This window comes from Haemaphysalis longicornis, unplaced genomic scaffold (genome assembly GCF_048455015.1).
Source record: "Haemaphysalis longicornis isolate Haplotype H1 unplaced genomic scaffold, Haemaphysalis longicornis Haplotype H1 scaffold_41, whole genome shotgun sequence".
NCBI lineage: Eukaryota > Metazoa > Arthropoda > Arachnida > Ixodida > Ixodidae > Haemaphysalis > Haemaphysalis longicornis.
In genome coordinates this window covers 2,239,169-2,255,325 of record NW_027526365.1, presented here as the reverse complement: position 1 = coordinate 2,255,325, position 16,157 = coordinate 2,239,169, and the positions used below count along the sequence as shown (strand labels likewise).

At 47.3% G+C, this 16,157-nt stretch overlaps 2 protein-coding genes across 2 annotated transcripts in view; one reads left to right on the top strand and one right to left on the bottom strand.

The window, feature by feature from the left end:
- Nucleotides 1-7,403, bottom strand: part of LOC144137593 (putative inhibitor of apoptosis) — a 62,189-nt gene extending 54,786 nt beyond the window's left edge. Inside the window, exon 1 of the mRNA XM_077669521.1 lies at nucleotides 7,251-7,403. Coding sequence (XP_077525647.1) covers nucleotides 7,251-7,253 — 3 coding nt within the window. The 5' untranslated portion in view covers nucleotides 7,254-7,403. The remainder of the gene's footprint in view (nucleotides 1-7,250) is intronic.
- A 271-nt stretch (nucleotides 7,404-7,674) lies between these two features.
- The window catches only part of LOC144137596 (trafficking protein particle complex subunit 10-like), an 87,409-nt gene continuing 78,926 nt past the window's right edge, over nucleotides 7,675-16,157 (top strand). The window contains exon 1 of the mRNA XM_077669529.1: nucleotides 7,675-8,035. Within this exon, the coding sequence (XP_077525655.1) occupies nucleotides 7,996-8,035 (40 nt within the window). The 5' untranslated portion in view covers nucleotides 7,675-7,995. The remainder of the gene's footprint in view (nucleotides 8,036-16,157) is intronic.

Below are 16,157 nucleotides of genomic sequence, written 5' to 3'. Positions count from 1 at the left end.
CCAGAGATTAATATTATTTATTCAGAAGGGGTGAATCAAGGTCTAGTCGGGGCTGGGGAAGACGGTAAAGGAGGTGAGGGCGTCTACATCGTCTTGTGTGTACCCAGGGTACTTGCGAAGGTCCACAAGCACATCATCGCCTCTTTTGGGTGAGCCTAGCATGACTAAATAAAGGCTTATTAGCTTATTTAGTGGCTCTAGGTGAGCACAGCCCAGAGGAGGCGATGCCCACTCCTGGAGGGTCATGTCATGATGTTCGGCTGAAGATGGGCCATCTCTTTCTGCCGCGTGCCCCCAGCACTCCCACAGCATGTGGTGCATTGTGGGCCTTGTTGGCGCGGGACCCGAGGAACAGGTGATAATTTCCTGCAGTGCACAGCACAGCCCGTGGTCCCTCTCACTCGCGCTGTTGCACTCCTATCATTCCTCGCGTTGACCGACCACACCCAAGTCCGCTTCCCTCCATGGTCCACATTTTCGCAAGACGAGCGTGTCTCAACTGCTAAACGCACTGCCGTACCTCTCGCGTCAACCACTCCTGGCGGGCAAAGTCTCAAGTGTCGTGAAGCAATCACACCGGCTTTCTTCTGTCGTCAACATACAGCCAGAGGTGCTTAGAACGAGAGGACACATAAGCTTTGCCTTTGAGAGCGGACAACAGCAGAGCAGTAGCAGATGTGGACACGGCAGGAGTACCCAGCCACGTCAGGGTCTCAGCATTACAGGGCGGATTCTGCAACGGATAGAAATTTTCCGCTAGCTCCTCCAGATCAGCGGAATTTTTCGCGTCTCAACAACTACTTCCCGAGACACGAGCTTCGGAACTGACAGTAAAATCAGTAGACTGCCACATGAAGAATGTGCTGAGCGGGAGGGTGAATATTTATGGAGCAAGTTCAACCCCGCAGGTAGTTCCTCGAGAAAAAAAAAGAAGAAAAAAGTGAAGAAGGGCAAGTATTTTTCTTTTTACTACTGGCGCCAGGCGATCGATTAATCCAGTAGCCGAGACAGTCGCTGACGTTTGCGCCGGGTAGTTTTGGGAGACTGCCTTTATCAGATGCGGGAACAGGTCCTTGCGCTGGTTTCTTCCGTCGACTGAAAGCCACAGCCGGTGCGAAGTGAACATCACCCTTCGTTCCTCACAGGATGCCACTTATCATTCAGCCACACACACTCGACGTTTTGGGCGTGGCCACACTCGGCTGACAAGATGAACAGATCGTTGAAAATGGTTCACTGTCAGCCAGATGTAGTTACGTTGGCATCGTCGACCAAGGATGGCATGTGAACCCAGTCGTCGCTGTGTGCGGTAATGACCGGCAAGACGTTCTCCGCTTGAATGATGATGATTGGGTTTTTATGGCACGCGGCCGACAAAGGGTAACGAGCGCCAAAGAAAAGCTGTTTTATGAGGACGAAGTGATAGTAAACGTAAAACACTTAACTAAAAATATATGTGAAATGACATAAAAGACAATGTAGATGACTGGAGTAAAGGGCTAGAGAGAGAGAGAGAGCTCTTTATTAGATGAAAGCAGAGAGGTTTGCCGGCATGTTCCCATCTGCATGCTACTCTACGGGGATGGGGAGAAGGGAGTCAAGGCCCTAAAAGAAGTAGGGCAGAAGAAAGAGGGGAAAAGAAGAGATTAAAAGAAAAAGTGAACACGAAGCTTTGCGTGGTGATTTAAAAGTCCACACGATCTCACACGTAAAGTTCTAAATTGTCTCTGGGCCAGAGTATCAACGTGCATGGTAAGTAATGGGGTGTAAAAACTGGACATCACTAAGAAACTTAACAGTACACTTGTGGGTTAATTATGGCGTCGTGTCCTTAAAAGTACGATGGGTGTAGTGGAATGCGTTGTCTGTATAGTTGTGAGAAATGTTTGCATTGTGTTGTTTGTAGTGCCTTGCATTGTATGGGGATGTAGATCACGGATAGGCCGTCTCCACATTTGCTGTGGGAGTGCGTTGCATGCGTGTGCCCTATCCGTAATCTAGCCAAGGCGACTTCTGTGTACCTGTTGCGTGTATCAGTGGTGTATTGTCCCAAGTGTGGCTTTATTACGTGTAACTTGTCTATTTGTTCACTCCAGTGTGTTTGCCATTTTTTGCGAAGTTGTTGTCTGATGTGTGGCTTGATGTCGATATAGGGAAATGTTGTTATGTCTACTCTATTCAAGAGTGTAGCAGCAGCGGCCATTTGATCCGTGGCTTCGTTCCCGGCTATACCACAGTGGCCAGGGACCTAGCAAGGGACCAGTTCAAATTTGTGGGCATATGGCATTGAAGACAAGATTGAGTACATGGTTTCTGGAAGACTTTGGAGATGACAATGCACGCACAACGCTTAAAGAATCTGTATAGATAATGGATTTCGGACTGTGACTTCGAAGGATATGATTACAACAAGAAGTATACCACAGGCCCCTGCCCTAAAGATACTAGTATTACTACTCAGAATTTTACTGACATTGAAGCTGGATCCATGCGCAGCGCAGGACACAGAGGTGGCAGTTTTGGAGGCGTCCGCATAAAATTCAGAACACTGATACTTCTGCTGCCGATACAGTAAGTGCTGCTGGATTGCACATCTGGGCGCTCAGTTTTTCTCTATATGTGTGAAAGATGTGTCGCATGATACAGGGGGGAGATGCCATAATGCTATAAAATCTGTTACAGAAGTTTTGATGGTATCGAAAAAGGAGACAGCAAGCTCTGACGCTTCCTCTCAAACTCTGTCAGAGAAAGGTGCAGAGAACGATGGTCGATTTAGCAAGAGTTCAGTTATGGATGTTTCGTAAAAAACTGACTTGAGATCTGTGTATGCTCGCTGAATTTGTAGGTTCCAATAATTACACTTCACATAGAGGCTTTCGACTGGGCTAGTGTGGAAGGTGCCACAGGCCAGGCGAAGCACTAGATGAAGCACTGGGTCCAGCATTTTGAGGGATGTTTTACTTGCTGACCAATAGACAATGCTACCATAGTCCAATCGTGAACCTAATAAGCTAGTAAAAACACGTAAAAGAAGAAGAGAACCTTTAAGACAGTCATTGGCTTTAAGCATTTTTGTTTAGGTTGTTTGATATGTGGGATGAATTAGAGTTTTGTCACAGACTATACCTAGAAACTTGTGTTCGTTTTTGACTGGAATTGAGACATCATTGAGTTTGATGTCTGGATCTGGCCGAATGCCATGCCTCTTTGAAAAGAACACACAAGTGCACTTTCCTGGATTAAATTCCAAAACATTGCTATTGCCCAGCCAGCTAGCTTGTTAACACTAACCTGGACTTGGCGCTCACACACAGACAAGTTAAAGGATTCAAACGACAGTTGTACATCATCTACATAGCTTGAACAGGAAATTGATGGTGGCAATGCCTTCCTAAGAGAATTCATTTTCACAATAAACAGAGTGCAGCTCAAAACTCCACCTTGCGGCACGCCATTTTCCTGCCCATGAACCCTAGAGAGTGCAGTTCCAACTCTCACAGAAAAGGTTCTTTCAGACATCTTGTAACTGGCAAGCGTGTTTATCATGTTACCTGACATGCCAAAGGACTTCAGGTCGCTGATGATGCCATACTGCCAAGCGGTATCAAATGCTTTTTCAAGATCAAAGAATACTGTTAAACAATACTGCTTGTGGAGGAAAGCATCTTTGATATAAGACTCTAATGCAACGAGTTGATCGTTGGTAGATTGCCCCACCCTAAAGCCTGCCTGGCAGCTCTCCGTTGTACTTTAAAAAGTACACGAGTCTCCTGTTAATCATCTTCTTGAGGAGCTTGCACAGGCAGGTTGCCAGGGCGATGGGACGATAGCTTGAGGGGGAAGAAGCGTCCTTCCCTTCTTTCAGGAAAGCCACTACAATGGCCTCCCTCCAAGACATTCGAAGCTGCCCCGAAAGCCAGACTTTGTCGTATAAATGACGGAGTGCTTCAAGTGTGTGTGTAAGTGTTGTATCATTGTGTATGTAATGCTGTCTGCGCCTGGAGCTGAAGGCTTACATGTGTTTAGGGCAGCCTTCAGCTCATGAATCGAAAACATGGAATTGTACAAAGTGTGCAACTTATTGCTGTCATGCAGGGACTTCTTTTGGCAGGACATTTTGTGCTTCATGAAAGTGTTTGTGTAGTGTGCTGAACTGGACACGTGTTGGAAGCGTTGTGCGAGTGTGTTAGCCTGGTCTTCCAGTGTGACACCTGTTGTACTAACCAGGGACACGCTGTGTGCCTGATGTCCTTTGAGTTTTCATATACGTGTCCAGACTTTGTGAGTGTCACTGTATGAATTTATGGATGTGAGGAAGGTGCGCCAACATTCCCTTTTTGCCTCACGGCGCACGCACTTCCCAAGTGCTTTTGCCCATTTAAAGGAGATGAGGTTATCCAACGTGGGGTACCGACAAAGGACACCTCACGCCTTGTTCTGGGCCTGTCGTGCTCGTCTGCAGTCCTTGTTCCACCAGGGCCTCTTTTGGTTGCGCAGGGCACCGGACACCTAGGGAATGGACTTTTCGGCAGCGTCGAGAATGTGTGCCATGAGGAGTTGGAGAGCTTCTTCCACGTGTAGGTGTACAATGGATGTGTGATGTAGTTTGGATGTTTCTGTAAATGTACTCCAGTTTGCTCGAGGTTCATTGTACCTTTTATGGAAAGATGAACTGTTCGGGCCATTACCTATGTGTGTTAATGTTGTTGGACAGTGGTTAGCGCCAACTACCATATGGGTTAGTGCCAATGTCCCACTTAAGAGATGAAAAGAGTACTGCAGAGCCAATAGCCAAGTCGAGGCGCGAGTAAGTGTTGCGTCATATATGTGGGCTTGTTTTTGTTAAATAGGCATGCTCCTGAAGATGTTAGAAATTTCTCAATGAGGCATCCACGGGCATCCATGCGGGAAGAGCCCCAGAGTGGATTATGCGCATTGAAGTCGCCTATGAGAATGAAGGGCTTGGGGAGCTGATCTACAAGGCCCGCGAAATCAGAGCTCAAAAGCTGAAAGTCAGGGGAGATGTAGAGGGAGCATACCGTTAACAACCTATTAAATATTATCCTGAGGATAGCTACAGCCTCAAGGGCAGTGTTTAAAGATACAGGCTGGCATGCTAATGATTTCCGGCTGACAATGGCCACACCACCCGAAGAGTGGGTGCAGCCCACCCTGTCCTTTCTGAATACCATGTACCTATTTAAGAAATTTGTCTGTTTGGAACTGAGGTGTGTTTCTTGGAGACACATGACACTTGGCTGATTAGCATGCAGCATCTTATACACATCGTCAAGATTTTCAAGGAGGCCTCTGCAGCTCCACTGAATAATGTTTTCTGTTCCCATTATTTAGATTTAAGAATGACTGGAATGTGTGTGCGTGTGTTGTGTTGTCTTTCGGGGCTTGTACTCTCGGAAGAAGCTTTTTGGGACTTTCTGTTGGCTTAGATGTCGGAGGCCGCTCCTTGCGCTGGGTTGCAGGCAGGAACAGCCCGACGTCCATATCCTCGTCAGATGTCAGGGGGGTGCCCGACGAACCAGGCACCCTGAACTTGGCACTCCTTCAGGTACCCTTCGTTTGAGCCGCCACCGCCGACGGCGTCAGGAGCGCCACAGGTGGCATGGGCGGTGCGGCAGGGGTGAGAGCCGATGCGGGGCCCCCGGTGTCCATCCCCTCGGCACCCTCCAACATACTGGAGGATGGGGAGGCAGGGGCGGGAGCGGGATCAGTCCCGACGGAGGCGGTTAGCACCGCAACTGCAGCAGGCGGGTGTGGCGACGGGTTGGGCTGCCTGAGGCAACCCAGCGAGGGGCGGGACCAGGTCAGACTCGCTGAACTGGGTCCCCGTGGAAACCAGACGCCACTCCGCACCCCAGCAAGCTGCGTCGGCGTACCTCCCCAGGGGAAAAAAAGCGAACCTCTTTCATGCCTCTGGGAAGGAGATATTCTCTGTTACTTTAATGTTGATTACTTTCTCTTCCAGTTGAAATTTCTCACATTTTCTGGAGTAAACCGCATGTGGGCCTCCGCATAGCAGAGTTGCAATTGTCAGTGGGGTGGTCCTGTGCAGCGCATTTGGCACAGGTTGTTTTGCAACGACAAGAGTTTGTACCTTGCCCGAACCACTGGCACTTACAACAGCGCCGTGGGTTCGGGATGTAAGGACGGATGCAGCAACAGATAAAGCCTGCATTAATATATCATGGAAGTACTGAGCGGTCAAAGGTCAGGATGATGTGCTGGGTGGGAATTTTCTTGTCATCTCTGTGGATGGTGGTGCGTCTCACGGCCATGATGCCTTAATCCTTCAAGCCCGCAAGGAGACCCGCATCCGTTTCGTTCAGCAGACCTGACTCGGAGATAACACACTACGAGCTGTTGAGGCTCTAGTGGGGTGTGACCCCGGTGTCCAGATCAGCCAGTCGAGCTTGAGCTAGAAGCTGTGTGGCTTGCTGCATGTCGTTTACCTCAACAAGGACTTCACCAGTCCTTTGTTTTTTAGCCTTATACAATTTTCCAATTATAGCTTCAAGATATTTTGCGATCAAGAAGACTGACTGCGATGCAAGAGGGTGGGCTGTATTGAGGGATTCCATGACAAGAAATCGAGAATAATTATCCGGTTCAGGAAAGCTTAAGGTTTGCAAAGAAGGAAAAGATACTTCGGTGCAGCCCCTTTTCAGGGACCGATCACGTTTGGAGTTGGGTTTAGAAGATACCATATGATATAGTATAAAGCAGGGGACGGGGGTACTTTCTTCTCAAACCTTACCCTGATAGCTCGAGAGGTCCCGCAGCTCCCTGCCTGGTAAACAGACAAGGAGCCCATCCGCCGGAGCTTGACCTGGGCTTCGACGGCCACCGTTCGTGGTTTTTAACCCTCCACCTATAAACACGTCGTCACGGTAGGTCATAACTTATGTTTGGGGGCTCGGGGTCCGCCAATACCGTCACCAAGATTACTCAAGGTGCCTCGTGCGGGGCGTTCTCCGCTTGAAAAGCGCCTGTTTGGACAGCAATGATGCGGAACACCGACTGCCCTGCTTACCGTGTTCGTGGTCACGCTGACTCAGATTAAAAGAAGGTCCCAGATAGTAGCCTTCCGTTCGCCAGGGAATCCGTGAACTTATACCATCTGATTTCGGCGCGAAGTTCCTCTTGAATTACCAAACCGATCGGTTCGCACTTCCCTGCTCAGCCTGAATTCGCTATTCGCGAGCACTTCGTCTTATGGACAGTAAGGTACTTGCCATGGCATGCCATCCAGATAATCTATTTCCAGGACATCTTCAAGTTGTGTGGTCCGAGGCAATCCCTAAACGCGAAAACGTAGGCTCCTCTGAACGGGCATTCCACACTGCTGTGTCCAGATCACGGCTGGCCCCGACTTGTCCCCACTTCATACTTACGTTATAGTATTCTAGTACACTATACTTACGTCTAGGCAGGCAGACACCACAACGACCGCAAATTTTGAACACAAATTGATAGAAAAAACGAACCGTAGACCGTATGTCGTTCACGCCGTGGTTCACCACAGAACAGGGAGGATCACGCACTTGCGATGCTTGCGACTCTACTTGCGACAAATATGCTCGGCTTGCTTTGGCTTTTAGAGGGACGATACGCATGATACGCAGCCAACGCTGGCCATAAGCTAATGCATCAAGCCACTGAAAGCCAACGCAAGCCGCGACCACAGCGGCTGATCGTAAGTGCATGAAGAGTGCAAGACTGTGCTGGTGTAATGTATCCCTGCGTGACACCTCTACGCTGAGCGCCCTTGTCGGCGTTGTCCAGGGAGGCGAACGTATGACCTGTGAGACGAGAGTCACCCACTAGCGGCCGGGCCGATCGCCGACGTGCGCCGAACGCTGTGCAGGCGGTGCGACGGCGCTCCGTCACCGCCTCCTCGGAGAGCAGGGATGCATCGCCCGCGAGCCTCCCGGCTCCCGGCAGCCTGTTTCGCGACGCTGTGAACCTGCCCTGGCATGAATGGCTGGGCCCAGAATGAACTGCAAGCCAATCGTCACGTGTAAGCATCCCCCGTGCGCGGCCACCGCAAGCTGCACGGACGCCTTTGCGTCGACGTTCTGCGGCCACGGTCGCTTCCAAGACGGAAACCGGTTTCATAACGGTCTGATAACTCATATGGTCAGCTAGCAGCAGCTGGTACGCGCGCGTCTGCTAAGCTCAATCAGAGAAACGGGCAGTAGAGCCGTTATAGGCTGACCCGTAAGCAGCCCTGACACCCGCGGCTGCGAGGTTTTTTTCCTTTTTCCGTCGGAATGCAGCGCACCAGCCGGACCTCTTTTGCACGAGGAAACCGGGTGCTTTTTTTTTCCGTCGCTCACGACAAGGACGAGTTTCAGCGATGATGCAGCTAGAGAGGCGTCTCGAATACATGTGACACAGTTTGCCCTAGTTTCAAGCTCTAGTAACGTTAACACACCATTGCTAATCAAAGTCATTGGACAAGTTTAAGGTGTCCGTGTTAGCTGACCAATGGCCTCTACTGTGTGTTACAGTGTTTGGCTTCCATCAAAGGCTAGCGTAGTTGAAGATCATCCGACTTATTTAAACTGTCTCTGAACTTCATGTGTCACTGGTCTTCAGGGGATGCTAGCCCAAAGCTTTTGCCATTTTTTCATTGTTTTTCTGGCGAAGCTACAGTGTAGATATACAAGCAGCGTGTATGGCCTGTGCAACTGGCCTGTCGCTTGGTGCACTTGCATTGCTGTCAGCCTACTCCAGCAAAATTGCCTGTTTGGAATTGCGTGCGTTTGGGTTGTCTACCTTCCGGGTGATGGTAAAGCAGGGAGGAAAGGCTGCAGTTCCACTAGGTCTGCTTTGGGGGCATGTTCCGGAGCCATTTCCGTGTCCCTAACGAAAGTGTACACCAAAATAATACGGGGTCTTCACTGAAATATCAGTTAAGGGCCTGACAGCATTTGCAGGCAGGGGGCGGCAGAAAGTTAGACGAGCAGATGAGATAGAAAAGTTTGCGGGGATAAATTGGTCGCAGTTAGCACAGGACTGGGAAAATTGGAGATCCATGGGAGAGGCCTTTGCCCTGCGGTGGGCGTAGATAGGCTAATGATGATGGTGATGATAACGTTTCTCGGTCACTGCGAAGCCACAGGCAAGCCGTTGGTCAGCAGAATTTAGGTTTAATCCAGCCAAGAGCTCATGATGTCTGTAGAGACCTGTGGCAAGACTGAAGGTGTAAATGCCATGTGTAGACATTTCAACGCACGTTAAAGAACCTCATGTGGTCAAAATTAAACCTCAGTCGTTCACTGCAATGCCTGTCATAACCAGGCTTCAGTAGCTTCAGTGCATAAAACGTGCAAATTTAAAGAGATTTAAACAAAGATGCAAACCATAGCATCCAAGTAACAATTTTTGTGTCAAATCAGATGTGGGGCTCACTTAAAAGCAGCAAAATGAAATGCCAACATTACGTTAAAGATCCCCAGGTGGTCAAAATTAACCCGGAGCCCTCCACTACGGCGCGCCTCATTGCCTGCGTTGCGTCGGCGCGTTAAACCCCACAAATCCATCAATCAATTAATGGCAACATTGAGATTGCCGGTGTTGCGCGCATTTCTAACCAATGATATCTGCGCAAAAATTATTCATGACCATCGCGACATGCTTCCACCTCCGAGAAACAGTTGTAAACCAGCAAATTGGTGAGATGCTCGAGACAAAACAAGCGAGATTTACTTATTGGGGTTTGATGTCAGGAAACAAGAAGCACTACGGCACCTGCCAAGGTGATTGAGTGGCTGAGACGTGGCCCTGCTGAGTTCAAGGACACGGGTTCGATTCCCGCCACGGCGGCCGCTTTTCTGATAGAGGCAAAAAGCGGAAACGCCCGCGTGCAGACATTTTGATGTTTGTTAAAGAACCCTAGGTGGTCAAAATTAATGTGGAGCCCTCACTATGGCGTGCCTCATAGCCCAAGTGAACTTCGGCACGTTAAACCCCTAGGGGAAAAAAAAAAGCTAAAAAAATCTCTGCAGCAGTTTTTCACATGCATGCAGTGATGACTGCTCATGGCCTGGTTGCTCATCATCAGCCAAGCCCTGACAGGGGCAAGAGAACAGTTGCACGGGGGCTGTGGCATTAGTTTTTGACAGGCATTGGAAAGAGGTAGCATTGATTGAACATATCCACACAGCCTGCATCAAAAGCTGCTCATGTAGGTTCACAGACAAAAAAAGAAAAAAAAAACCTTTTGTTTTGGTTTTGTGGCTTCTGTATGTACTTGGCTCATTTTGCCAAGTATGTTGTTCATTTAGCCTATTTTCTTTGTGGCCACGTCTTGTGGGTTGAGCATGTTGGAGCTGATTAATGGAAGACAGTCACTTAGCCTCCACCCGTCAAAATGGTTCCCTTTCACTCAAAAAAAGGAGAAGGAAGAAAGGGAAGACAGCGCCCTTTGTAAGCTTTGCTATGGCAGTGTTAACACCACATGTTCTGTGTATTGCATCTTTTGGGCTAAAAAAGACACAACGGTGACTGTAGTGTTGCGCAGAAGAACGTGCTATGTATTTCATGCCTCAGAAAAGTAATCATCGCTGGTGGTGTAATTTATATGTATTTGCTCTGGATATGCCAGTTCAGCACGTAGATGCGAGGACTCTTCGCAAGCGGAATTTTGCAGTATGGAATCTGTGTGTCTTGGCAGGCCTGTTTAGCCATTGTCAGGACAGCACAGTCCATTCTTTCACTTCTATCTTATGAAGTTGGTGATATAAAAGACCTGCACTAGGAAAATAATGCTTTTGTATTGCCGTTTATACACTACACAAAGGAGGCTCCTCTGTTGTTCAGGCATTGTAAATTGGTCACTGCGTATATTTCATGTTACCATGGATGCATTGTAGGTAAATCATGCGTGACTCTCATAGCCTCTATGCATCCTCCGTCTTTGTCGACTGTTATTGGATGGAGACAGAATAGCCTGTGTGTACAAGGTTTCGGAACATGTTAGACTTCTTGAGTTGGGCCGCAGCACTTCACTGCGGTGCACCTCTTGTAGTCCAGATGAAGGTGCCAATTTGAGCATCCTGTATAAAGCCAGGTGAACACCTGTTCCACACCAGTTTGTGTTTTTAAGGGGGATGTGACGACAAAACACAGCTGGTTCAGTTTGAGAGAAACAGCGATTGGTAACTCACTGAGCGCCATTCCAGCCGTGACAGAATTAACGGAAAAAACAAAACAAACGAAACAATGCAAAAAATATTGAGGAACGTTCAAATTTCGCACTGTGGTGATGTAATATGGGCAGGAGGGATGTGATATGGGTTAGCAATAAAATCATAGTTACCAGTGTATTAACTCACGTTAGCCTTGAAGTGGTACGTTCGAACAGAACTAGAGGTCCCACTCCAAAATTACCTCTCCGTTTACCATCGCATCAACACAGCATTTTTACATTCGGGTTCTCCTTCTCCAAGCCTCTGATTTAGAAATGCTGCAGTTGCGCGCAACCCCGGAACCAAACCACGCCGAAAAGCGTAACCGAACCAGTACTTTTTGTGGAACTGAAGCTGAATGTGAACCGTTATTTTTTGAGCCCACTGAACCCGAACCGAAACTGAACCAGAACATAACGGTTGCCGGTTCTTGACGGAACGGTTCGACCACAATTTGTCGATAGTGCGCAGTCGGTGTAATTCGGGGCTTTACTGTAACACACAAGGTCAGTTCTTCGTTACCTCACGCACTCTGCTCCTTCGGAGCAACCACTACACTATCCACCACTCTATGCGTGGCCCCAACATGAAGGAAAGTGGGCGCACCACTCTTGCAATGGTATGTTGCCGCTGGTCACGTGTGCAGAGTGCAAGGGTGAGCGGCAGAAATTGCACATTTCTGGAATCGTCGCACTGACACTTCTTCACTGGCTGTCAGTTCTCCGTGTTACGTGCCCAGGCCAAGTCCACTCGTCCTTTTAATTTTCGCTATGATGTCTTCCGAGTTAGTTCTCGTATATGGGATGTTCATTTCCTGTCCATAAGCGGTACTCCCTATCGTCCTTGTTTCTGTTGGTCAAATTAAATCGACCAAATTAACACATCCTGTTCTATTCTTTGAAACAAAGCATCTTCTTTCGCAAATCTTGAGGAGCATTTGTTTTAGCTGGCCATAAGGCAAGGGGCACTAAGTGGGTGTGTGCAACTTTTGTGCCAATTACGCCACTTGGCTGACTTGTTAATGCTGGCTTTGAAGGCACAATACGTTCTCCTGGGGGTAAGTTCTTATCAGCTTTTTCCATGGGTTAGTGAGATCGGCTTGTTCAGTTGGATCGACCCGGCGTTTTTACCAGCCTGCTCTGTTCTGGATCTTTGGTACTAACACAGCACTCAAGACCACTCATACATAGCCTCGATCTGCCTTCATGTTAACAGAAAGTGGCATTGAACTGATACAATGCCCCAACTGTCGTCATAGTCTTAGCCAATCTATACCCTAACTGCTTTAAACCTTAGCTGTTTTTGTGACAGCTAAGGTTACAAATGAATGACAAGTTTTGTGTATTTGTGCACTTCTTAAACGTATAGGTATTTGTAAGTGGCATGTTGCGCTGTTTTTCTTTTTGGCCTCCGATGCTAGCGCTATCAAGCTGGTCTCCCAGTACCAAACATAGGCACCACATAACTTACCTGAACAACAGCCGTTTAGTGTTTCGAAAAAAAATTCTACAATGTGTGTAGTTTGCAGAATTCTTGCTCTCCCAAATGAAGGCGCTAGTGTAGTTTAAAATGCCAGTTGGAGCATGACTGTGTTAAATACTTAAACTGTCTCAGCAATTTACCACTTTTATTTTGAAAGAAGCTGCTTTGCTGCAACTGAGCATTCGAGGGCCAATGGCGTCGTTTTCTGAGCAATGAAATGTCGCGCAGCTTTTGGTTTGACACCTTTCACTATGTTGAACAGTGAAGGAAATTCAAGGGAATGACGTGCACCGATTCTGATTAAGAATTCAGTGCCCTTTCACTCTGTGAAGAAGGATGGCCAGTGGAGCTGTGGTGCTTAATGTTAGCGTCGTCTAATTGTCATATACGGTAGACTCTCCATAAACGGAACTTAGAGGGATCGCAAAAATTAGTTCCGCTTAGCAGGAGTTCCGTTTACTGAGATAGATGCGTGAAAGTGCGAATTTATGTGCATATACACTCTTAATGCCATTTCATGGAACTCTAAGCACTAGAAGGTGAATGTAGGTGTTAGTTTTTCAGAAAGCAAGAAAACTACGAGAGGTTTAGGCACAGCATTCACAAAGTTGATCTGGCAACAATGAGTCGCTGTGCACCACAAAATGCATCAATTATTTTTGTTTGAGTCCTTGCAACTGCATCTTCACGGAGGCTAGGAGCCTCAACTTCGCGAGTGCTTTTGAGCCACCGAACTTAGAAGACAGCAAGGCGGTAATGAAGCGTGAATAGCACCGCGGTGGCACAAACAAATCGTCGGGAGCTGAGCCCTGTAACTTGGCGTCTTGAATCGAGGCCGAACGACTGGAACAAGAACTGCGATGTTGAATTCATTGCGCTAACATGGCTGCCCACTAACGAGACGACGCTTACGAGGCCAACGAGGCTAAAAAAAAAACATGGAGGAAGAAAAACAAAAAACAAAAATGAAACATCCACAACCGTGAAAAGCTGATTCTCATGCCAATGGGTTTCACAAGAAGTTCATTTCTGGTTCCGTTTACACGGTGACGCAGAAATTTTAGTTTCGATTACCGAGAGTTTTTTTACATTATCTGAATACAGAACCAATTAACTTACAGGCTACTGTTCCGTTTAGGTGGCAATTCCATTTTTCGATATTCTACTGTAGTTTGTTTCAGCATAGTTTCAGTAAAGCAACAGTTACTGCCGTTTTCTGTAACCATCCATACTCTCTCTGTATGTGGCCACGTGTTGACAGCAGACAGTGATTTTGTAACGTTTACATCATCACTGGGAGCTAACTAAGATGAGTAAATGAAACTCGGTGTAATGGTAGCAGTGTAATCTTAGCAGCTAATTGTCGCCTAATTTTTTCCGAGGCACTTTCGATAACACGAGGGTTAGAGCTGCTTTCTGTACTCGTACTCCCTCCGTAGATGGCAATGCTTCAGTGCACAACATGCAACGTGGGAAAGCCCGCTTACAAAGAACAAGCTTACACTGATTCCCTTAAAGTCGTCTTCACCTCTAAACGCAGATGCATTGCTAGAAAAACATCATTCAAGGGCAAGATAGGCCATCGTATATATTAAAATATGAATGGTCTAGAACTTCTTTATTTTTTCAGGGAATTCTTTTCATCTCGTGGATTTGAGTGGGCACCACAAGGTGGCGCTAGGCTCGTGCACAATCCTTGTCTGCATCGCGCTGTTGCCGGATATAATTTGCTGGATCTTAGCCATACACAGCTGCGCTACAAAACATTCTAAATAGCTGAGCTGTGCATTGTGCTGCTTTGTTATGGCAGTCTTCCAAAATATGCGCTGTCAAAGCAATCACTCATTTGCTTCTGACATCATTATAGTGGCTGTGTGTCCATTGAAAATTCTGCTGCGGAGGTTCTTAGCTCGGGCCATCAGGTGTGGATACTTTAAATATCAAGGGTGGACAAAGAGACAGCACCAACTCCCCCGTTTCTTGGACCGCTTTGGAGTCAAAGCTTGTATCGTATCCCTTGTTCCTTCCCTTCGTGTCCTTGTCGTCGTCTGTGTGGACAGAAAAAGGCCTCGTCCACAATCCACTGCAGGGAAAAAAGTTTAAAGTGCACTGCTAACACCCATTCAATTGCGCATCCAAATGTGATGAGCGAGTTGACGAGCACCTTACCACTCCCGTCACCTTGAGTCGATATGTCCCAACTCTTCTCTTTGAGGAAGACAATGCCATGCCACTTGCTTTTGTCTGGCATAGAGAGCGTGCTGAGAGGGGTGTTATCTTTTTTTTTTTTTCTCTTTCACATGACACGAGGGCACAAATGCACAAAGAAAACAACTCTTTCGTTGGAAATCAGCAGGCGGTCACTCTTGCAATAAAAATGGTGCAGATAAGGCAGCAGATAAATGGGAACGCTGGGTGAGGAATATGGGACCAAGGTCAGCGTCCGCTTGATTAGGAGACAATGGGATGCTGAGCTCATCAGACGCCTGAAGGGGCTGCCCTTTTACGTCATGCAAAAAAGCTGCTGTGGTCTTCTAACTCTCCTCCAACTTTCAGTTGTCAATGGCCGTTGTGCAGGGAAGATTTTCCTTCCTACATTTGTTTAGGCTTCTCTAGGGCAGTGGTTACGTTGGCCCCCCCCCTCTCTCTCTCTCTCTCTCTCTCTCTCCTTTCCTTGTGAGCGTCTTTTCGATGCCTATGCGTTTCTGCTATGCATTGAAGCATCTGTATAATGTTTGGAGTGAAAGCGATTCGCAAAATATATGAACAAGCTCCCTGACAAGAAGGGCAGGTTTTAATTAAAAATAAAAAATAAATTTAATTTTCCTACAAGGATATGAACATATTGGTGAGCTAGGGTAACACATATTTGTCTAGACAGTAAGTGGAAGCATGACTTTGAAGCAGTTGCAACAGTTTACAGACACAATGAAATCAAGAGTTGGACGGAAGCCTCTCTGTTTGGGATAACACATGACAACTATTAAAAACTGACGCCTACGATGGAAGTTAATAAAAACAAATACGTTTCGGGAAGTGATCCAAAATGTATTTGTTTTTGTAAACTTTTGCAGTAGGTTTCAGTTTTTAATTATTATCAGTTCATTTAATGACGAGTGTAAATTCAGCGTAATGCCTTTATGCGAATCAGCACAGCACGTGTAGGGTTTTAATCCTGCTTTGTCTAGGCAACCTTGGAAAAAGCAAACGGTACCCTTGCGGTGTTTGAGTTTTGGTTCGCTATCATGCCTAAAAGTGCAGCTTCAGAGTTGACACAGTAAAGAACATGGAGGTCGTTTTTGCTGTCCTGCACGTTAATGTCGCTGTGTATGCACTACTGTTGTGTCCTTGCGACCGGGCAAGTCCTTGCCCTGCGCAAGGCCTCCAACAAAGCCGCTAAGCGGACTTTGAAAACAAGTTATCACGCAAGCCTTGATTGCTCACGCAAGTTAAACACCCTACCTT